At 43.3% G+C, this 23,913-nt stretch overlaps 1 protein-coding gene across 2 annotated transcripts in view; it reads left to right on the forward strand.

Annotated features, from left to right (window-relative positions):
- prkchb (protein kinase C, eta, b) overlaps positions 1–8,235 on the forward strand; it is a 56,221-nt gene extending 47,986 nt beyond the window's left edge. For both annotated transcript variants that reach the window (XM_063223570.1, XM_063223571.1), the window contains 2 exons: positions 3,930–4,076; positions 6,318–8,235. In XM_063223570.1, the coding sequence (XP_063079640.1) occupies positions 3,930–4,076; positions 6,318–6,461 (291 nt within the window). In that variant the 3' untranslated portion in view covers positions 6,462–8,235. The remainder of the gene's footprint in view (positions 1–3,929; positions 4,077–6,317) is intronic.
- The last annotated feature ends 15,678 nt before the right edge of the window (positions 8,236–23,913 follow it).

The raw sequence follows: 23,913 nt of genomic DNA on the forward strand, positions 1-23,913 counted from the left end.
TGAAGGAGATGAAAGACAATGTGTCAGGCAAAAGGAAATAAAGAAGGTGCAAATGAATGAGTGAGAAGTGAATGAAGAGGGCATTGAGTTTAAAGAAGAGAGGGAGAGTGAGGAAAAAGAGAGGGAAGGATAGAGGATAGGGAAAAGAGGTGGTGGTAACAGGCAAATAGGAAGAGTATTTGGCAGGCAGGCAGAGCAAACGAGAGTGTGAAAGAGAGAAGGAGAGGGAGAAACAAGATAGCTGAGAGAGAGACAGAGAGAGAGAGAGAAAGAAAGAGAGAGAGAGCGAATAAGACACTGAGGGAGTGAGTGAAAATTGAGTAATAAGAGATTAAATGAAAATATGACTGTTAATCAGGTAGAATAAGAGAGAGGGAGCATATAGAAGAGAGAATCGGGTAGAGAGCGAGAGAGAGGGAGCATGAAGAAGAGAGAATCAGGTAGAGAGAGAGAGAGAGAGTGCGAGAGCACATGAAGAGAGGAGAGAATGTGAGTGGAGAAGAGAGCCAGTGTTGGAGTGAGAGTGCGAGTGATCCGGCGAGAGAGTGAGAGCAGCAGGCAGGGCAACTGAGGCTGGCATGATGACTGAAAGGCTGGCTTGTGTTGCCATCGCGAACCCACTGACTCCGCTCGCTGGCTCCGTCATGTGCATGTGAGGTTAGACGCTCGGGCACGAGGCCCGCCATGCGGTGCCACAGGAGGACAACGCACCAGACCAGACTGACTCAGGAAAAGCTGAGCTGAGCGGAGCTAAGCCGAGTCACCACACCATGATACACCACACACCACAGAGTCAAGCTGTTGCAGGCAGACAGGCAGTACTCGTAGGATTGTAGCAAAGCTGTAAGCTGTTTGCAGAACAACGAATGCAGGATTGTGAACATGTGCCATTGGGCAGGGAAGCCCACGGGGGGTTTGTCCTGGCCTGAACCCAGGGAGATGGGGTTGTGGAGGGCAGACTTGGGTTCTCGTTGCATTGCATTGCATTGCATTGCATTGCATTGTATGTATGGGTGGGGGTGCCTTTGAGATCACTTTGTCCTGGGCCCGGCCAAAGCTGTCAACAGAAAATGTGTCAAAATGGGAGAATTCGTCAGAAATCATTGCTAGAACATTTGGCTCCACAGTTCCATCAGCAGATTCCATATTGCTTATATGCTTCAATCGTTGTAAATAAATGGTACTCGCGGTAAATGATCTTTCAAGTCTTGTGAAATTCATAAAAATGCCTGATATCCCTATAATGTCATTTCTCACTCCTCTGTTTGAGAAGCCCCGTCTGGTGTAGCGAACTAGCCTGTCCCTTGGCCCGTGATCTTTGAGCAATGCGGCACCAATAAAAAAAAAAGAAATCGTCAAAATGGTCAATTTGCGTTTGATTAGAGAATGTTGCGATCTATTTCTTTTAATGCCTCCTTTGGCCAGTTGCATAGGAGAAGAGCCACTGGGTCACCAACGTAGAGACAAGAAAGCTCCTGCACACTGTTCACATTTGCAGTGTTTTTTACTTGCGACGTTTTGGTCTATTGACCCTCTTCAAGCAGAATTGATCAAATCTCATCAGACTTGGTCCGTTCTTGAGCCCCATTTCCATTACATTCAAATGCATAGACACACACCCCCTGTCGATTTGCACTGGAGTGCTTCATTTTTTAGAGCTACTCCTACTCGACACACATTCTGCATGCTGTTGAGAATCAGCCAAACTACAATGCCGTAGAATTAAGAGTTACTAACTAACCTCTTTTCTTGGCTGATGAAACAGTCTTGGCAATTGCGGAAGCTGAGGCCTCTGGGCCAACAGTGTGGGGAAGAAAACAAAAGACGATTGACATTCATTTGTCCGCCTTAATTGTTCAGTTGAGCAATCTTAAAAACTTTTAGGCTTTGTGCCAATATTGTGGTTTCCGAGCACTGGCAACAGTGTGCGTAAGCAACAGGGTCTGATTCACTCATTTTGGTGCAAGAGCCCTCAACACACACACACACACACACACACACACACACACACACACACACACACACACACACACACACACACACACACACACACACACACACACACACACACACACACACACACACACACACACACACAGTTTGGTAAACCATCCCTACAACAATAACATTTCGGGAGATCCAGAGATCCTGCCTTTCCGGTATTGAGAAACATTTTCTTCTGAAGTTCAAAAGATGTGTCTACACACCCATTCTCTAGTATTTGGTCATAATGGGTGCAGTTAGCCTACCGATGAGCATCACATGCAGCGCAAGGATTTAAAATGTACCACACTGTTAATGCTCTCACTCAAATTAGAAGACAAAAAAACTCCTATACACTGTCTTCATTTGCAAGTTTGTAACATTTTGATCTAGTGCCCCTCATCATGCAATTTTTACAAAAAAGATATGTGCAGCGGATTTAGTTGCATTCTAATGTTGATGAAACTTTTAGACTTTGTGCCAGTATTGTGGTGTGTGCGTAAGCAGCAGGGTCTGATTCACTCATTTTGGTGCAAGAGCCCTCCACACACACACACACACACACATACACACACACACACACACACACACACACACACACACACACACACACACACACACACACACACACACACACACACACACACACACACACACACACACACACACACACACACACACACACACACAACTTGTATTGCAGAGGCCCTGAACAACTGTCACTCTGACCTCATTAGATTCTACTGGACATACACTAGAGCAGCGGTCAACAATGGCCGACCCTAATGAGGTATAGAGTGGCCACCCCAACACAAGCCCCCACTTGTTCCCACTGACCCTGACTCGGAGCAAGGAAGACAACAGGCAAAGGTCCGTTGACCCAGGCCCAGGGTAGGTGGGCAATTAGGGGGGCAGAGTTGGGTCCTCATTACATTTAATGTATTGGGCTGAGGGTGGGAGGGGACTGAAAGAGCTGAGGCCAGCGGGGGCATCGTTCCATTGTATGGGATGTTGTATGGGAAAATGGACTTGGGCCGTGTTGTGTAACACAACATAGAATGGGGTCTCTTAAGGCTCTTTTCCACTGCCGCTTTTCTGGTAGGCCTACAGCTCGACACAGCGTGACTCGGCTGCCACTTTTTTGGGCACGACACGGCTCAATCGAAAAAGAAAAAGTGGCGGCCGAGTGGCGCTGTGTCAAGCTGTAGGCCTACCAGGAAACTGGCAGTGGAAAAGAGCCTATAGTGCGAGACAGGTTTGATTGGCAGGCTGGGATTCTGTGGTTGGTCTTACGTCACAACCCCAATTAAGTACGGTACCCACTCAGTTTGTGACATGATCATTTTTAAACCATACACATATGCGTTTTTAAGCCATACATCTTGTCATAATCTGTCTGTTCCTTTTGCTTTCTTACAAGTCCTCAATGGGTAGGCTGTAGGCAGGGGGCTGTGACTTGGCCATATTCTGACAGTTTGGCGGGCATATGGGGCATACCATGCATTCTAACACTCGTGTCGTAAATGAAATATGTTTGGGTGTGCGTGCGTGCATGCATGTCCGTCGTGTGTGTGTGCGCACGTATGTGCTCGTGCATCCTTGTGTGTCCGTGTACTCTGGGGACCCACTAGTTTGACGCCCTCGTACTTACGGGGTACGTCACATGGTAATCAAACATTTCAAACAAGCGATTTAAGGATAGGGTTAGGGTTAAGGTTAGGGTTAGTGTAGGGGTTAGGTTTAGGGTTAAGGTTAGGGTTAGGTTTAGGGTTAGGGTCGTATGACGTAAGCGGTAAGTACCGAAAGGGCGTCATGAGTCCCGTGTACTCTGTGTGAGTTTACATATACATGTGTGTGTGTGCGCGTGTGTGCGTGTGTGCGTGTGTGTGTGTGTGTGTGTGTGTGTGTGTGTGTGTGTGCGTGCGTGCGTGCGTGTGTGTGTGCAGCTCCTGACCAAAGACCCTGAGTACAGGTTGGGCTGCGTGGAGAGGGAGGGTGGCGAGGACGCCATCATGTCACACGCCTTCTTCTCCGGCCTCGACTGGAACAGCCTGAAGAAACGAGGCATCGAGCCGCCATTCAAACCCAAAATAGTGAGTTCAATACTGTGTGTGTGTATGTGTGTGTATGTGTGTGTGTGTGTGTGTGTGTGTGTGTGTGTGTGTGTGTGTGTGTGTGTGTGTGTGTGTGTGTGTGTGTGTGTGTGTGTGTGTGTGTGTGTGTGTGTGTGTGTGTGTGTGTGTGTGTGCATTTACAGTTAGGGCCAGAAATATTTGGACAGCAACACAATTATCATCCTTTTCCACCCTATACCCCACCACAATGGATTTGAAATGAAACAAACAAGCTGTGCATTAACTGTAGACTCTTAGCGTTAATGTGAGGGTGTTAAAATCCATATCGCATAAACAGGAATGAAATAGCAACGTTTTTTGTGTGTGTTGCCCACTTTTCAAGGGATCAAAAGTAATTGGACAGTAGGCTTCTCAGCTATTTTCCAGTCAGATGTGTGTTATTCCCATACTACACCATCACCAAGATGCCAATACAAGGTCTTAGAGTTCATTTGAAGTGTTCCATTTGCATTTCCATATATTTTTACGGAATGTCCATGAGACCCAAAGTCCATCTGTCACCATCAGTGATGCAAGCCATCATAAGGTGGAAAAAAATCAAAACAAAACCATTTGAGAGATGGGGAAACATTGAATATGATTAATTCAAGAGTTCAGAATGTTGGAAAAAAGAAATACCAGAGCAACACCAAATTACCTGGCAGACATGGAAGACAAATGCTGTGGATGACAGACAATATTCTCTATCTGGTGAACAAAAACCCATCTCCCAACAGTTGGCCAGATGTAGAACAGTGTCCAGGTGAACGGTGGAGACATGTCCAAGGCAACAATCAAGAAAAAGATCAAGAACATTGAGGAGCACTTCACCATAGGAAATACAGAGGGTTCACTAAAAGATGTAAATTAGTGATTGCATCAGAAATAGCAATACCAGATTTGGCTTTGCCAAACAATGTCTTAAAAAGACTGTATAGGTCTTGAGCTACATCCTATGGACAGAGGAGACAAAATCATCTTGTACAAGGGTAATGGGAAGAAATGAGTATAGAGAAGGGAAGGAACTGCTCATGATTCAAAGCATACCACCCAATCAGTGAATCATGGTGGTGGTAGTGTCATGGTGTGGGCATGCATATCTGTCAATACGATTATCCCCTTGTATTTATTGATGATGAGGACTACCGACAAAAGCCACAGGATGAATTCTGAAGATTTTCAGGCTATATTATCATGTCATATTAAACCTAATGGTTCTGAACTCATTGGACAATGCTTCACATTGCAGATGGACAATGACCCAAAGCTTCATCTGAAAGCCACTAGCCATTTCTACACCCCAAAAGTGGAATTTTATTCAATGGCCCAGTCATTCACCTCACCTGAGTACGGTTGAGCAAGCATTTCACTTGCTGGAGGCAAAACTGAAGGGAAATACCCTAAGAATAAGCAGGAACTGAAGACTGTTGCAATAGAGAGCTAACCATAGCATCACCAGGGATAAAACCCAGTGTCTATTGATGTCTATGGATTGCAAATGACAGGCTGTAACTGACTGGAAAGTATTTGCAACCAAATAATTAAAAATTGAAAGTTTGATGTATAAATACTAGACTGTCCAATTACTTTTGGTCCCTTAAAAATGGGGTGGCACTGATAGAAAATGTCATAATTCCATCACAGTTCACTCGATTTGGACGCAAACACCCCCATATTAAAGCTGAAAGTCTGCTGTTAATGTACATCTCGTTTGTTTCATTTCAAATCCATTGGGATGATGTACAGCACCAAAAACATGAAAATTGTGCAGATGTCCAAATATTTATGGCCCTAACTGTATGTGTGTGTGCACACGCGTGTGGGTCATTCTATAATTAGAGACATTTAAGTCCATGGGCTTTATTTGTCAATTCCTCTAACTTTTCATACAACATAAAAAGTCAACAGATAACTTAATTTCCCTCTGAGTAAATGAATGTATATGAATATATATTACATTTTTATGCTGTCCTATTTTCCAAATGTCAGATTCAGTCTTCATATTGTCAAGTAAAAAAAAACATGTATTTTTTTTGTATTTTACAAATATTTATTATTTATATACAAATTATTATTAAATACCGAAAAATCTCTAATTATATAATGACATGTGTGCATGTGCGCATGACACCAAGGGTGCTTGTGTACATGTCTAAGGGTTGTATTACTGGCCAGTACAATTTAGCACCTCCATTCTCCTCTCTGTTTGCTTTGTGACAGAAATCACTGGAGGACGTGAGTAACTTTGACCCGGACTTCACCCAGGAGGAGCCCACTCTGACGCCCATCGAGGATGGCCCTTTCCTGGGCAACCTGGACTTTAAAGACTTCTCCTTCACGGCCCCAGAACTGCTGGCCCGATAACACTGTGCTGGAGTGCGTTTCTCGACAACATCGTTGCTAACTAAGTTAGCAACTTACTTCGTTGCAATGCAATTTCCCATTGGAAACCTAGTAAGTTGCTAACTGGTTAGCAACGATGCTTTCGGGAAACGGGGTCCTGGATACTATAGCACGAACAAACAGAGGCTTCTGAAGGATGTACAGACAGTAGAGTAGATGTATGATTTAAAGGTTGAGTATGTAATTTAATTTTTTGTTGTTCATTTACGTTTACGGAGTCGATGCTGTTACCCATTCACAAGTGTTATCTTTTTTCATGTAGAGTAGAGTAGCATGTATTAATCCCGGAGAAAATGAAGGAATACCGGAGGAAATTAAAGCATGATTACCGCCACCACCCATTTCTAAATATTCATTATGACTTAGGAATTTACACTTTTCATACACAAATGGTGTATCCTCCCCACGTCTGCCATCTTGAATGACCAGAAAACAGACATCTTTGGCTGCAAAACTTGTACTACTTAATTCAGACCAGAAAATTGTTGTTTATTACTTAGTAAATATTCAGGAAAAGTTCTAGTTTGTGAATGGGCAGCATGTATTTTGAAAATGAACGACTACTTGCATACTCTACTTTTAATGAAATGAATGGAGAGATCAACACGTATTCATATGGCACATACAGGCCCAGTGGGAAAAAAACCCTGCAGAGTACACACTTTGATCATCAAAGGTACAGGACATTGAGGAGAACATGACAAAGACTCGCACACCAGACGGAATAGAGACAGTCGTCAACTCGTCATCACCCTGTGGCTCTAGTGGCCTCCTCCCTCTTTACTGTGAAGGACTGCATGCCACACGGCTATGAGCCGCAGCGCTGTGTGGCCCAGGTTTCATTTCGAAGAAAACAATTGCCAAATATTTAAAGAGAGGTATAATAAAGATAATATATTTTTTAATATGCAATGCATGACACATATTTGCAAGGGAACATTTTAAGTGAATATGTTTTGTGTTTATTTGTTTTTGGGGCTGTTGAAGGGGTGTTGAAAGACTTGAAGAGAGTTTTATTATGTCCATTGAAAAGGCAAAGCACACAAATGGGTCATTCTTCAATACCGTAATTACAATGGCTAGGTGCTAATAACTGTCTGGACAGAAGAATTAATATTTTTTATGGCTGACACATCAACCCCTGAGGCCCTTCATTGGCTTCAGATTCACTTTCTGTCGTTTCGACCTCTTTTTTTTTCTCTGACCTTGAAAGTATGGTCATTAGTTTGCCATTGTAAGCAAGCTTCTGAAAGTGAAAGCTTCTGCGTGAAACAGCTTCCGAGATGTGAAAAGGGCAACAGACCTAACCAAGTGTTTCCATGCCAAAGACTAGCCATTTGTTCCAATTAGTTCTCCTAAATGGCTGTTTTTGCCGTCCAGCAACATGCCAGAGGACAAATGACTTGTTGAGAACATTGGCACCCATGTTGTTACTGCAAGAGACAATGCCAAGTCTTCCCGCACCGTTGCCAGAATTTTGGTCATATTTACCCCCTGTGGCCATTGGGTTTCTTGGAATGCTTCAACTCTGTTTATGTTTTTATTATTATTATGTGTCTGTTTGCTTGCTATTTTTCCCAGTCTTGTGAGTGTGAGATGCGGTTGCTTCTTTCTTGCTGAAGGATATCTTAAAATATCTTAAACACAATAAATTATTTTAGCACTGTCTAAAAGTATTTTAGACATCATTGCCTTTGCCATTCCTGAAGTGCTCTAAATAAAGAAAAGCTGTATGAAATAAGGTGTGCGTGTACGTGTGCGTGTGTGTGTGTGAGAGAGAGTTTGTGAAAAGGAGAAAGGGAAAGCATCAGTATGGTAGACTTACCCAAAGCCTTTTTTTGTCCCACAGCTCTTAGTTAAGCACCAACAATTAACCTACATCACGCCTGCCTCCCCCACCCTGGTCAAACAAGTTCAGTTCTGGCCAAGTTGAGTTCAGTAATGCGTGGTGTGACTCATATCTTGGCTCTTTCTGAGATGCACAGTCAGCAGCTTTTCCATGGAAGTTGCTGGGAAGTTGCCCCACAACAACTCGACATGAAATAACTAAAATTGTAGTTCAAGACAGTGTGCGGGATTTCTTATTTTCGAATGGCACCTTTATACTGGGATCATATCCAGCACACCTGTTCAGTTACTGAGGTGTGCAAAAGTGCTCTCTTTTTCTTCAAATGGTCATTGTGGTCATACCCTTTCTTGTATGACAATAAACCTGGTACCTCACTCAGTACACACACATGCGTGTGCATGCATGTAATGTACATACACACACACACACACACACACACACACACAGGAACTGGCCAAGGTCCAAATGTAACACTCCGGGTTCTGATATCCCAAAACTCTGAAGGAGAAGGCCACGTATTTCCCACACGGGATACTTTCTCCCTCGTGCTCATCTGCCTGTGAAGTACCGTAGTAGGCCTGTTGTTGTGCTCTGTGCTCTGCTCTGTGTTATTGTGAAGGTCAGGGAAGCTGAAAGGCAAGGGCAAACAAGTCACTTGTCCCAGGGCCCAGTGGAGGAGGGGCAGAATTGGGTCCCCGTTACATTGGGGACGGGGAGGGTTCCATTTTACATTACTTTGACCCGGGTCCGGTCATAGCTGTCAGCGATGGTGAAGGTGACACCCATTTTAGTTTTTGTCCAACACTGCACTGGACTGGACTGCACTGCCTGTTCCCCTGCAGGGCCTGGCCATTTACTTTTTTGGCTGGCCCCAGGAAAAGTAATCTGATAGGGCTCCCCCCCACACAATACACAATGTAATGAGGACCCGAATTTGGGCCCCCTATCCTCTCCCTGGGCCCATGCCAACTGAGCCCTTTGTATCATGTCTGTTTCCCTGTCCCCTGTGACTGCATTGGGTCTTGTGGTTAGAAGGTCCGTCTTTATTTTTAGCCCTCGCTGCCAGCCCGAGAGTGTGGTGTAGCTCGTGGGCATCCACATATGACTCTCAGCCATCCCCCCTCCATATATTATTTCCACACCTCTTTTGGTAAACACAGGTCGGTCACGAAGAAATTGTGTTGGGTTGTTGTTTACTTTAATGTATTATACTATTATATGGTTATATGGTATTATTTTTGGTTACTTCTATAGGCCTACTTCAAACTATGCAGTGTTGTTGCTCCACCCACAATTCCATTGCCTTCATTGATAATGACAATGAACTCCTTGAATCTCTTCAACAAAAGGGTTTCAGTGACCAGGATTTGTTTAGTTTATCCTAGTTGTAGACTTGTTTGTATACAAGAGCCCAGGGCTTCCTTCTCTTAATTAAACAGCTCAGGCTAATGCCGTGGTTCCCAAACTGGGGGTCGAGACCCCTTAGGGGCTCACCAAGGAAGTGAAGGGGGGTCGCAGACACAAGGGACAGTTTGAAACCTTGAATACTTGCATTCTTAATAACACTTTTTCACGTCAATTTTTAATAAATATGTTAGCATTTCCTGTAATTTGCACTGAAGTTAACCAAAAAATATGATTTTGCATTTGAAACTGGGAGGGGAGGGTGGTTGGGGGCAGGGTCGTAACGAGACATTTTCAAATACCGAGGTCAAATATTGCATGCTGGACTGCATACTGTACATTTAGAATGTATTTATTTTCATCAATCACAGCCTTGAGGATAAATGGGGCTGGTGTATACAGACTTTATTCATCATTGTTGATGCTATATCGATTTTCATCATACAAACTGTAGATACATTTTACATTTCTGAAAAAAATACCGAGGACATGACCTCTGTGTCCTCAATGGTAGTTACGGCCATGGTTGGGGGGTTCAATATTCTTACTAGGTCCAAAAGGGGGTCCCAGCAGAAAAGGTTTGTGAACCACTGGGTTAACCCATTGTGTCCTGGAAAGACATATACGGGTTTTTCTGGATTTTGATATTTTAGCTGTTTCATTAAATATGTGTGTATGTTAGAGCTGAATGAACACATTGCAATGTAATGGGAGGGTCTTGGCTTTTAAATGTAAGCCATTTCATGTTTCTATGTGCTTCGGAGACTGAGATATGTATGATTTAATAGGAAGAGGGCATCCTTTCCCAAAAAGGGCTTAGGACAAAATGGGTTAATGGATCCTTTGTTTGTCAGGTTTATGACTTACTTTGGGTTGATGAATTATGATTTACGGGAGATTAACACTTTACAAAGCTATATTTTAAAACTTGACAAATTGTCAGGGGGAAAAAAACGTTTTTAAAGGTATGGGTAAAAGACGATAGATTTAAGATGACAGCTTCGAATCTTCTGTCACATTGATTCTAGAAACCGTAATCATCTGTGCCCAGGCTACACCCTTACCATTTCCCAAGTCCTCAGTGATGCAGTGCTGCTGGCCAAATCCAAATATAGGCTACGTATACAGGCAAAGACTCTTATCTCTGCAGCCGCAATCGGGATTGCAAGGCCAAGTAACAAAGCTGACCTGCACCGGTGAGTCAACAGCTCCAATGGGGTTTAGTGTAGTAGTAGACAACCTAACAGATGCCATAGTACAACTAGGTGTGGTGGAACATTGTCATAGGCTAACCCCTGCCTCTACTCTTGACCAGGGCAGCTGACGGGGCGGGGTACAAATAGGTATGTTGTCTAGGGCCCAGGGATTTGAGGTGGGCCAGAATTGGATTCTCAGTACATTGTATGTATTGCGTGGGGGGCCCTTTCAGATGACTTTGTCCCGGGCCTGGCAAATGCTGTCAGCGGCCCTGCGCCCGACGGCTAATACAACAAGATTCACAACACCATTTATGATTTAATGATCAACACAAAATGTGCATATACCTTGGACTGCAAAATGTTTGTGATGTGGGGGGAAAAAACGAATGTCTTGTCCATGTGAATGAACAGCTGTGATGTCAAAGGCCCTATTTTTTTCCTGAAGTGTTTTCCTTCTCCAAAGGACACAATGACTTTGTGCCATGTGATTGTGAATGGATTTACGTCACAGCAACAAACAGCTCTCATCCCTCTAATCCTCCCCAGGCAGAAACATGCGGCACTCCTATGACAACACTTACAGGTGTGTGTGTGTGTATGTGCGTGCAGGGCCGCTGACAGCTTTTGCCGGGCCTGGGACAAAGTCATAAGAAAAGGCCCCCGGCCCCGACCCAGACCCAATACTTTCAATGTAATGAGGGACCAGTTATGGGCCCCTCATCTCCCTGGGCCCGGGACAACTGATCCCTTTGTCCCCCCTTGTCGGCGTCCGTGTGCGTGCGTGCATGTGTGGGTGCGTGACAGTGGTGTCCTTAATGGTGTTGCTTGATGAGCTGCATCAACACAGCTCAGCTGTTTCCCAATAACACAACTTACAGGTGCGTGCGTGCGTTGGCGCGTGACAGTGGTGTCCTTAATGGTGCAGCTTGATGAGCTCCATCAACACAGCTCAGCTGTTTCCCAATAACGAATAGCACTATAAGGGCAAGGCCAGTGGGTCTGATGGAGACAAATATAACTTAAACAATATGGTGAGTGGTGACCTTTGATGAAGAGGAGGCTATGCTATATGTGGTTCCTGAAAAGATCATGGCCGTACATCACTTGTATTGAGAGTACACACACGGGTCCATCATGGGGGGATCACCTGATAGTGTGTGTGTGTGTGTGTGTGTGTGTGTGTGTGTGTGTGTGTGTGTGTGTGTGTGTGTGTGTGTGTGTGTGTGTGTGTGTGTGTGTGTGTGTGTGTGTGTGTGTGTGTGTGTGTGTGTAGTGGCATGCCTAATGGTGTTACTGGATGAGCTTCAGCAACACAGTCCCTGAAAAGATCATTGGCATACATCACTTGTATTGAGGGTCCAGCCCCACGCCACACACACACACACTGTTCCAGCATAGGGAGATCACCTGATAGTGTGTGTGTGTGTGTGTACTACTGTGTCCTGTGTGTTTTGGCTGCATGCTCCACCACTAGCATCAACCGAATCCCATGAAGTCTTCTGTTTGACTTGTCTCAGATTCCCGACGTTCTGCTGTCTCTCTCATAGGCCTTGAGCCAGAAGCCAAAAATTGACCTCTCGCAATCGAACGGGTGGGCAAGTTCTGATCTGTTTTTTTGACTTCTTGGACATCTCAAGTTAACAGTTTGGCATGATAACCATTGCAAACAGGTAGCTTTTTGGTAGTTATCATGTGTTGAAATGGTGGACCAGTAAAATGGAAATGTGAAAAATCGGTATTGTGGTTCTTTGTTATTATGTAGTTTGTTGACCACACAGGGTGCTTAAATGACCTCAGGGATGCTTTCCCTTCTATCAGGACCCTACAGAAGTTGTTAGACCACACTAATAGGCTAATAGAATCACCTCAGCAATATGTGAATGACAAAATGTGATAAAATATGAAATCCGTTTTTGTTTTTATTAAGCTTATTATTATTACATTTCCCCCAACAGTAAAACAAAAACAAAAAACATAATGAACAAACACATACTAACATGTGATAACCATACTGTACATTAACATGGCATGATAACCATTGCAAACAGGTAGTTAGTGAATGATCATGCATTGAAATGGTGGACCAGTAAAACGGAAATGTGAAAACTGTATTGTTTTTTGTTATTATGCAGTTTGTTGACCACACAGGGTGCCTACATTTCCTCAGGGATGCTTTCCATTCAATCAAGACCCTAAAGAGGTTGTTAGACCATACCAATTGACCTAATAGAATCACCAAAGCAATATGTAATTGACAAAATGTGATAAAAATGACAACATATGAAATCTTGTTTTTCTTAACTTTTCCTGCAACAGCAAGAATAAATAAAGAGCATTATTTCAGTCCTCAGGATCTGACTCAGTCTAGTAAATATCTGTAAATATGTCACCATGATTATCCTCTTCATGCTGATATACACATGTTTGAAGTTTTCAGAGGGTTGTGCAGCATTTCCAGCTACTTCTCAGACATTGGCAATCCAGCAGTTTACATTGATGGCTGTACTTGCAAGACATCAGTTGTAACACTGCCTCAGGGACTGAATATCCCCACATCCACTGTATAGTGAGATGGACATTTTCATCGTTGGCCCAGACATGGTCAAGTGGGCTTGGGATTTGTGGATGCTGCTGAAGACTTGCTTTCCAGATGCCAGACTGATAGTTGGCACACATAGTTTGCATGAGGAGGTAGTCCTCACACTACTACTACTACTACTACTAGTAGTCCTCACATGGTGGAAATTGGCTTGATTCACACTCTCCATGCTGAGTGCAGAAAAAGCTGGTAGCGGGCTGTATTTATGTTCTACGTATTTGTCGATGCTATGTAGAGTTGGCACCTAAATGCTTCACGAATAGGTCCATGGACAGTTCCCAGTCCCGTCCCAGCTCATGAAAAAACTGTTTGAAAGTGCTCTGAACTTATCGTGAGCTTTAAGGCTGAGCTTTCGACGACCTGCACATCCTTTTGTGTTTTTATGATTATTTTTGTATTTACTTTTCTATTGTAGCCCTAGCCTCTTCCCCCTTACATTAGAAAATTAGTATTTCAAGTAAATATACTGTATACCCTATCACATAACCTCATGGCTTGGTGGTACTCACACTGGGTACAAAGTAGTTCAAGAAAACCATCATGTGGTGTACTCCGACTGTCATGTGGTGTACCCCGGCCGCCTTTAACGCCATAACGCAGTCCCTCTATTATAACAGATATTGTCATTATTTGGTGTCATTATTGTCACCAAAATGGTAATAGAGCTTGGTAAGTCCCGCCCCTTAGTTCCGCATTTCACCGGACCTAAGCTGACCATCTAACAACATGGTAGAGAGTAATTATCTTCCAATCTCAGTCATTACATGCGCTGGGCAATGTTAGCAATGTTCTTATAATGTAGTTCAGCGTTTTCAGCCAAGAGTGAATTGGCCTGTCGCCAGGCCCATTTCCAGTAAGAGGCTATCAGGGGTGGAAAGAATACTAAAACATGTAATTAAGTAAAAGTAAAATTACATCTTAAAAAATCTACTTAAGTAAAAGTAAAAAAAAAAATACTTAATAAAAATGTGATTTGAGTAGGGGTGTGCAAAATAATCGTCGAATCGATGCATCGCAATACTTACTTTCACGATACAATGCATCGATTCATGACAAGGTATCGTGATACTTATTTTCTCAATATACTGCATGGATTCATGACAATTGATTATTTGATAACAATAAAATTCTATTTGCCACGGGTTGATTTTGTTCAGTAGAGAGTAGGTAATATTTCTGTTGTGATATAAGCTCTCTCCCAGATGATAAAATGCTTTAATATAATGAACTGACTTATGAAAGCTACACAGCAACTGACAAATAAGCTGTATTTTACACATTTACTGAAGTAAATATCGCAATGCATCACAGTAGTACATGAATCGCAATGCATCGTGATAGAATCGCATCGTGGCATGTGTATCGTGATGCGCATCGAATCGTGAACCCTTTGCCAATACCCACCCCTAGATTTGAGTAAAAGTTACCTTCAGTTTGCTTTTATATTGCTTTCCTTCAATAGCACCCTTCGTGACCTCTAGCTATCTCTGCACAAGTCATCTTCCAATAACCTGGCGATCGTGACAACAAAATTCTGTGTGTGCTGGTGTGGCAAAGTTGCAGGGCTAGGGTCAGCCCATTCATACAACAGCCCATTACTCTGAACTTAAGGGTCTGGATTTCATTACGTTTGGGTCGTGGGCCTTAAATTGCAAAGACTGGGAAGCCTACCAAAGGAAATAGTCTGGTGGATTTCATTTAATTGCCAGTTGTGAGATTAAATTCATGAATAATTTTGTTAATAAACAATAATTCTTGTATATATTTTAAAACAACTGTTTTCAGGCTGCGCTGGTACTCCCTCAGCTTGAGTCCTTGGTGTGTGCTCTACTATTCCCAGCCAGTTACTTGCAACTCTATTGTGTACCGTCTGTGGGCTGTCGGACTAATGGTATGGGGCCGGCGGGCCCTAGATAGTTATCCAATAGATTAGTCCAAAATATATAATTTATGTTAAATGGTAAAAGCACACAATTTCCCTTCATGTCTGACAGATTTTCCCCTTTATTTCAATTTTGCCTACCTCAGAATTTACTCAGACCTCAAGGTAGATTCAAATGTAAGTAAAATACTTTGGCCAAACTGTAATTTGGGTAGAAGTAAAATCACCTATTTTAATAACTACTTTGGACTCAGTTACTCATCAAAGTACTCAATTACAATAATTTGAGTAAATGTAATTAGTTACTTTCCATCCCTGGAGGCTATGGAACTTTTGTATGAGGTGGCGCCTTGTCAGTATACTGTACTTAAGTACTACTTATTACTACTTAAGTGTTTTTGGGAAACTCAGCCGAAGACAATATTATAAGAGTTACCAGCAGGGACAGCCAGATGAAGGTAGATAACTGAGCAGAAGGAGACAAATGCAAGCAGACTCATGCTGTCCACTGCATCTGTCAGGCACAGACACACAGCCAATGCCACACCAACACACATGCACATTATGTGTTTTCTCTGGGTTTCTGGTAATGTGTTGTCTGGCGGCAAACGCCAGACTATATCGTCTAGCAGTTCGAAAAGAACGTGCAAGGCAGCATGGGTACTCCCAGGCTAGGTAATGTGTGGAATGATCAAAATTTTAGAATAGCATAACATGTGAATCTAGAAACCGTCACTTATTTTCACATAGTAAATGTACTTTCATTACCAGACACTGAAGCAGCAACTGTAAGGGAATGCAACTCATCATTTTCTTATTCTTAATAATGTAATCGTGAAACATGTAATCTGTTATTCCCCATTACTGGCCTGCTCTCTGGACTCGGAAGGCTTTGAAGGTGAGGTGATCCCTCACCCCTCCTACTTTAAGTGCAGAGCGGGTCAGTCTGTTGATTTGGGACTTTATTTGTACTATTTCCAAACACAAGTGATTGCATCAGTGGCATGCACAGATCTAGGAACGGACTTGGTGTTTCTAAAGCAACAGCCCCTTTGCCGTACTGGACGAAAAAATGCCTTTTTTTTAAGTTTCTTTTTTTTCTTTCTTTGTCACAATGTGGTCCATATTGGCATGATCATCTATGGTAACGATTCTTGAGATCAAAAACATGTGACAATTCACCTTGATCTAACATAGCATAATAGAAGGGTGGGGACTCTCACTTATGTCTCAAGGGCCGTTTACGGCCCCTGATGTAATTTTAATCTTATGCAGTTTCACATGGAATATGACATGTTTTGTAAAGAACTGTTAGAAATTTAATTTGCAATACAATTAAGTTATGTTTTCAGGGGACCTAGTGAAGGTGAGGTCTGTTGTGAAGGTGTCCACCTTCAATATAGGCCTAACTGCAGGGGGAAATCCTGGTTTGTGTTCATAGTACAGCCCTTTATAAAAACTGAAGTGGCCCTCGAATGAAAACGGCTCCCCACTCCTGCTCTGACAAGGCAACTGGAAGTTCCACATGCCCCCCGCCCCCACCTTGAGCACCTGCCCCCCAAAATATCTTTGCATGCCACTGGATTGTATAGTGTAGTACACTCTCAACAACAGCATGGTAAAAAAAAGTGACTTTATCCTTAGTCTATGTAAAGAGTGCAGTCTCTGCTTCATCCAATAGGTCTTTGTCTACATATCAAATTTGGGTGTGTATGTAAAATAGCTCACATTTAAGTACATTACACTTTGTGTGGATAATGAAACACAACTTTCAAGAAAACTTGTAATACAAAACCCACCTGTATTGTAATGTAGATGATAAACTGGGAAAATTGTTGTATTTTTGTACCCAATCTACCAGTATTTTCTCGCTTGGGAAATAAACACAAATTTTTTAATGAAAAGTCAGTGAAAATGGGGGCCTGAACTAATTTAAGTGGGAAATCTGTGTAACGTGCGCTTTAAACTATCTAAGAATTTTGTAGAACAACTTTTCCTATAAATATATTTACCTCACGGTCATTTTTACTTTCAATTTATCAAGATATTAGCAAATTAGCCTAGGCGTTTTTAGTGTAAAATGGTTCAAATAAGAAATGCATGATAAATATGATAAAGCTACTGTTCTGCAAAGGTTATCATACCAATTCATAAACTAGACATATATATCAATATTAAAATACCAACAAGACTTTGCCCACCCTTTCGATTGCGATCGGCGGTCTGGCTCATGGACTATCATGGGAAGAAAGCTGTTCTGAGTTTCTAATGTCATGGCATGTCTCGGTTGGGGCGAAGAGAGGAAAGATACAGTATCTCCCGCACTCCTGCACTTCACAATCCGGTGCGTCACGGGAAAGGACTTGTAATGGCAGGGAAAGAAGACAGTCACATGAGGCATCTTCAGATGAGGAAGTTTTAAAGTTTTAAACTCCAGACAATTTCAACATGCAGTTGTAATGCTCACACCAGTGCCGTAACACAAACACTTGGGGCCCCCCTGCAAGATACTAGAGTGGGCCCCCCGACCCACCCCCCGAAATGCCACAGACCGCCACACACCACGGCCTTCTCCACTAACTTTTTCAAGTAGAGGTCCATTTTTTTCAGGGCAGAGTGTCCCGGAGCCCACTAGGACCCATGTATATATTCTTTTATTATCATAATATAATGTAGGCCTAATAATATAGGCCTATATTATATATTATAGGTCTATATGTATATAAAGGTCTATGTATACACACACACACACACACACACACACACACACACACACACACACACACACACGCCTATTAATATGAATACAAAAACCAACACTGCAATCATAAATACAGCTAAAATCAATCAATCAATAAATAGTAGGCTAGGCTATTAGTGAAGTTACTTTCTCACTCATCAAATCCAGCAAACCTGAGTTCACACATTTGAATGCCTCTCCAACAGTTCTAAATGTGCGTGACAGCTGGAAGTTTGCGATTTGTAATGAATGTAGGCCTACTGACCGTAATTTCAAGACGCTTTATTGCAAACGTGATGCAAGAGAACAGACTCTCCACACCGGTCGTGTTGCAAACACGGACAACTTTCCAGTATCAAGGGAAAAGGTGAAAGGAGTGTAGGGTTTGGGGCTCTTGGGAAAGTATAAGAGATAAAGATTCAGTAGGTTCGAATTATTTTGAGCAACCTTTGAATCGCACGTTTATGAACAAACGCGAGGATATTACGAGGCAGAAGACGTCGCCGAATCAGCTGTGCAGCAACGCATCGGTTGGTAGTTTCTCTTTTTCTGAATAGGCCTACTGCAAAATGTGTTGCTGACTTGTCCTTGAGTCTCCACCCCATAAAAACCAGCGAGGGGTCTTATTAGGACTAGGCTACGATGGTATGACAGCTGCGTTTGAGGGAAAAGACGCACGCTGTTCTCTGTATCTTAAATTTATAACTTGTGCAATCCCACCATACGGCGCTCGCGGACAATTAGCGAAATTGAGCGGGTTTTTGCGGAGGTTGTGTGCGCGGACCGTTTATTTAACGGATTTTACAATTAAAAGTTAAATCACAGAGAACATGTCAGAGAGCGTTGATTCACACGCAGCGTCCATCAGCTCAGTTTTGACGACACAGATAGGCCTATAGCCCTGTCTCGCGTAAGGGGGGGGCCGCCTTAAATGTCTTCGGATCTACTACCCCCCAGCCAGGGGCCCCCACCCGAGCAGGGCCCCCCCGCACCGCGGGGGCTGCGGGGGTATACTTTACGGCCGTGGCTCACACTACCCTGGACTTGTCAGTACCTGAGATTTTTTTTTTCTTCAGCCTTTTCCGAGATCCTGATCATTGTAATGGGGGCAATTGTTTATTTACATTTCAGAGAAAAAAAAAACATTTTATTCCCAAAACATCCAAAAGGTTATGAAACATCAGCAGACATCTAGCAAACAGCGATACCTTTTGGGAAAATATTTGGAGTAGCCTATATTAAGAAAGTTTTTAATGTAAACAAACTCTGCCCCCATTATAATAGCTCAGATCTTGGAAAGGGCTGAGCCAAAAAATGCAGCGTCACCGGGTACTGACAAGTCAAGGGTAGCGTGAGCAGTACAACAGCATATTGAAATTGGCTGAACTGCTTTGATTGTTTTATTGGGCAAGTGCCAAGACTAACCAAAGTGGTCAGTTATCACGACATATTGACTCTGAAGAAAACGTGACAATGTCGAAACGTTAAGTCTTGGCACTTGCCCAATAAAACACGGGTGAGGCATAAATGCAATTTCGCTGTGTGCAGTTAGTCACTTGTGTGCTGTGGAGTGCTGTGTCACAATGAGTCCGTTTACATTGCCGTAATAATCGGGTTATTGGAATAAATAGGTTATTGAAGTAAACTATTTATTGCTGTTCACATGCAGTCTGTCGATTACCTTTGTTCCACTCAAGTGCCTGACTCAAAGCTAGAATTTAAGGCTTGTGATTGGCTACTTGTCATTCTAGAACGTCAATACCCTGATAATAACCTGATTATGCTGGATACATGTCTTGAGAAATCAGTTTATTAGCCAAAAACCTGCCTGCGCAAATCGGATTTCTCATAAATCGACAACTGCAATAAACCAATTAGCCTATTATAAACAGTTTATTAGTTGAGCACTTGAAAAAACTGGTTACTCCAAAAACCTGATCATAAACAGTTTATTGACGGGCTCAATGACAATGGGAGGTGGAGTTTCCCAGGTTGGCTTTCATTTTTTTCTCTTCACTTCACTAATGCTTGCATGCTCTCACTTGCTCATTTGCTCATTTCTTGTGCCACACAGACTCTTTTGCTAAGATTTTGTCTCACAGACTTTTTGTTAAGATTTCTCGTGAATCACATTTGTCTGGGCTTGATTTTTCTTCCTCTTTTCCTTCTTTCTTTCCTTCTTTCTGTCTGTCTGTCTGTCTGTCTGTCTGTCTGTCTGTCTGTCTGTCTGTCTGTCTTTCTTTCTTTCTTTCTTTCTTTCTTTCTTTCTTTCTTTCTTTCTCTAAATGGAATGTAATAATGTTAATTTGGACAAGGTACTTGTGTAAGTTCCACATTAATGTTCACTTCAGGTTTGCGACTAGAAATTAAACTGCCGGTGTGCCATGTGTCAGAAGTCAACCCTCAAACCCGGTCAGGTAATTATTATTATTAATAGTAATTCATCATCATCATCATCATCATCATCATCATCATCATCATCTTTGAATAGCGCTTCCCATGGTAGGCCTACCCAAATTTACAGGAGGTTCTCTCTCTCTCTCTCTCTCTCTCTCTCTCTCTCTCTCTCTCTCTCTCTCTCTCTCTCTCTCTCTCACTCTCTCACACACACACACACTCCACAAGATGTGGAGGAGGAAGCAGGAAGGGTGTGCGTTAAGTGTCATATGCTGTTTTGCAAAGGTGGGTTTTGAGATGTCGTTTGAAGGACAACAGTGACCCATGAGTCATGGACAAAGGGAGGGCTTTCCACAGGTTGGGGGCAGCAATGGCAAAAAGGCAAGAGCTTTTTTGTCCTCATGTATTCACAATGTAATTACCTATTGATCTCCTCCTCTCCGCCCAAGAGCCATTCATCCCAGTGGGGCTTAAGGTGAGACCACCAGGACTAGACAGAGAGAAAAAAAAGTCAGACATGGCCATTTTCAGCCAAAACCAGACAATGAGACAATGACAACTGGCAAAAAATGTAGTAATCTACTTATGAACTAACAGCCCAACATTTTTTATAATGGCTATCTTGGGGAGGCCTGCTGCTGTAGTATGGACTGATTCCACTGAGGCCAGGGCCAGGCCAAAATTGTCAACAGTCCATGTGACCGGGCCAATGTCCTGTATGCCATATGGCCAGTTCAAGCACGCCAAAAGTCATTCATCAATGCGTAGGGCTTAAGACGAGAGACCTTGATACAGAGACGTGTCCAGACATCACCAACACTCATCACTCGGAGAGCTCAGGCCAGGCCTCATTGGACTGAGGATTATGGAAAACTCGGATGTGGCTCAGTGGACTATTTTGTTTTCAAAGTGGGGGCCAGGGACCCCTGGGGGGCTGTGAGGGGGTGCTGGGGGGGGGGGGGGGGTGCTGCGGGTGTTGCTGCCACAGCAAGTTGGAAAGTAAAGTATGGCAACACAAACTAACTAATAATTTACATTTAGTAACTAATGTACAGCAAATTAGACCAACAAGAAGCAAAACAAATGTTCCTTATAACTGCATTATAATAGCCTAATATAGGCCTATTGCATATCTAAACATCACTACTGTTGTTGTTATTTGGGGTTACTGGTTGTGAAAGGGGGTGTTGTGCACAGGAAAAGATAATGTGACATGATCCCATGCAATTAGGGGGACCTTGATCAATCTACCGGTATGTGGCCTTGTCGTGGTTAAGTCCTGGAACCCCTGGGCTAGTGCACCGTGCTAGGGACCCGGGTTTGATTCCGGGGTCGTTTTCCGATCCTTCCCATTCTCTCTCTCCCACTCATTTCCTGTCGCACTCTCAAACTTTCCAGTCTGAATAAATGTAACAGAGGCCAACTAGCAGTGTGGCGCCGCGTGGAGCATTAGTAAAACCTCCCCACCGAAGCGTCAGTGCGGTAGCGTTGGACTATCAGACCAGGCCTTTAGCTCAGCGGTCTCGTACTGTGTCTCCCATTGCCGAACTGATGCGTTGTTGAGGTGGTGAGTTCGCAGCCCTGAAGGGGACGGACTGCGCGGGCAACATCTCTGTTACATAAAGGCCAGAAAAACATTTTTTAAAAGCCCTTTCTCTTGTTTCTCTGCCTACACTGAGTTGATGATGATGTTTGTTGATTATAGGCCTAAGGCCCTATATTACTACATATCAACAGCAGTGAACGGCGCCGAGAATCGCAAGTGAGCTTACTGGGAATTGTAAGTATACCTCAATCTCAGAGTCTGCTCTCAGGTTTTCCTCCACCCCTGCCGAAAGCAGGTCATCTTACACCACTCTCTGTTGCCTATCTTCTCCAGTTGCCTCACCTGCTGGGTTCATAATAGCCAATAGCAGTACAGTATCAGTGTGCTTCCAGTGAACAACCCAATGACCCTTGAGCAACCCGCGGTGAGAGGGTGCGGCTGATTGGGGCTGATTGATCAATGCTTGTCCTTCTCACTTCCAGATAGCCAGTGGTTCTTAACCTTTTTTGAACAAACGCCCCCCCTGGCCTAATCACAAGCCTCCCAACGCCCTTGACCTCATGATAAACCTGACAACGCCCTCCTTAGCATTAAACAATTAAACAGACTAGTGTCCCCCAATGGCAACTAAGCTCTGTCCCTTTTCAGCTGTATCCTTCTCAACGCCCTCCTAGAGCTCCCCAACGCCCCCTGGGGGGCTGTAGCTCCCCCGTTGAGAAACACTAAGATAACCTAACCGGTAGCAGAAGCAGCTGGAGGAAGATTAAAAGCATGTCTGATCAACATCCTGTATTACACAGAGCTCATTAAAGGAGCAATTCTGCCCATTTCAATATGCTGTTGTATTGCTCACGCTACCTTTATCAGTGCCCAGTGGCGCTGCATTTTTTGGCTCAGCCCTTTCCTACATTAAAAACTTTCTTAACATAGGCCTACTCCAAATATTTTCCCAAAATGTATTGCTGTTTGCTGTTAGTTGTCTGATGATGTTGCATCACCTTTTGAATATTTTTGGGAATAAATTAAAAAAAAAAAATTTTTTAAATGTAAACAAACTGCCCCCATTACAATGACCAGGATCTCGGAAAAGGGTGAAAAAACAATCTCAGATAGGCTACTGACAAGTCCAGGGTAGTGTGAGCATAATTGCATTTTGAAATTGGATGGAGTTATCCTTTAACATATTGTGTGAGCGTGGAACAGCTGTGGCTTATGGGCAGCCATGGCCTAGTCTAGTGTTTCAGGAGATGGGCTTTAGATCAGAGGATTGCAGGTTCGAATTCCACCCTTACCACTCCCCACCACACTCCAGGGGCTGAGGTGCCCCTGAGCAAGGCACCACACTGCTCCAGGAACTATAACCAATACCCTGCAGCCTACGAAATAAGTGTAAGTCGCTTTGGGCAAAAAAGCGTCCGTTAAGTGTAATGTAATATGCCTAGTGATGTGTGAACAAAACACTTGTGCTGCTTTCATTAGGCCTACAACATGCTTGCTTTTTATAACAAAGATATATCGGCTAATAATTTGTTGAGTGATGGCGTGTGTGTGTGTGTGTGTGTGTGTGTGTGTGTGTGTGTGTGTGTGTGTGTGTGTGTTGGCAGGATGATGGGAGTCTAGGAAAATGATTTTTGGAAAGAAACGCACATTTGTATGTTGTTATTGTATAATAACACTCTCCCCATCTTGCCACAGCGGCAGTGAAAGCTGCTCTCTGGTGGCCCGAGCTGTCTTTTACAGTGACGTAGGTAACAGACTCAATCTTGCCCACGAGGCATGTGATTGCGCGTCCCCGAC

This window comes from Engraulis encrasicolus, chromosome 18 (assembly GCF_034702125.1).
Source record: "Engraulis encrasicolus isolate BLACKSEA-1 chromosome 18, IST_EnEncr_1.0, whole genome shotgun sequence".
Classification (NCBI taxonomy): Eukaryota; Metazoa; Chordata; class Actinopteri; order Clupeiformes; family Engraulidae; genus Engraulis; species Engraulis encrasicolus.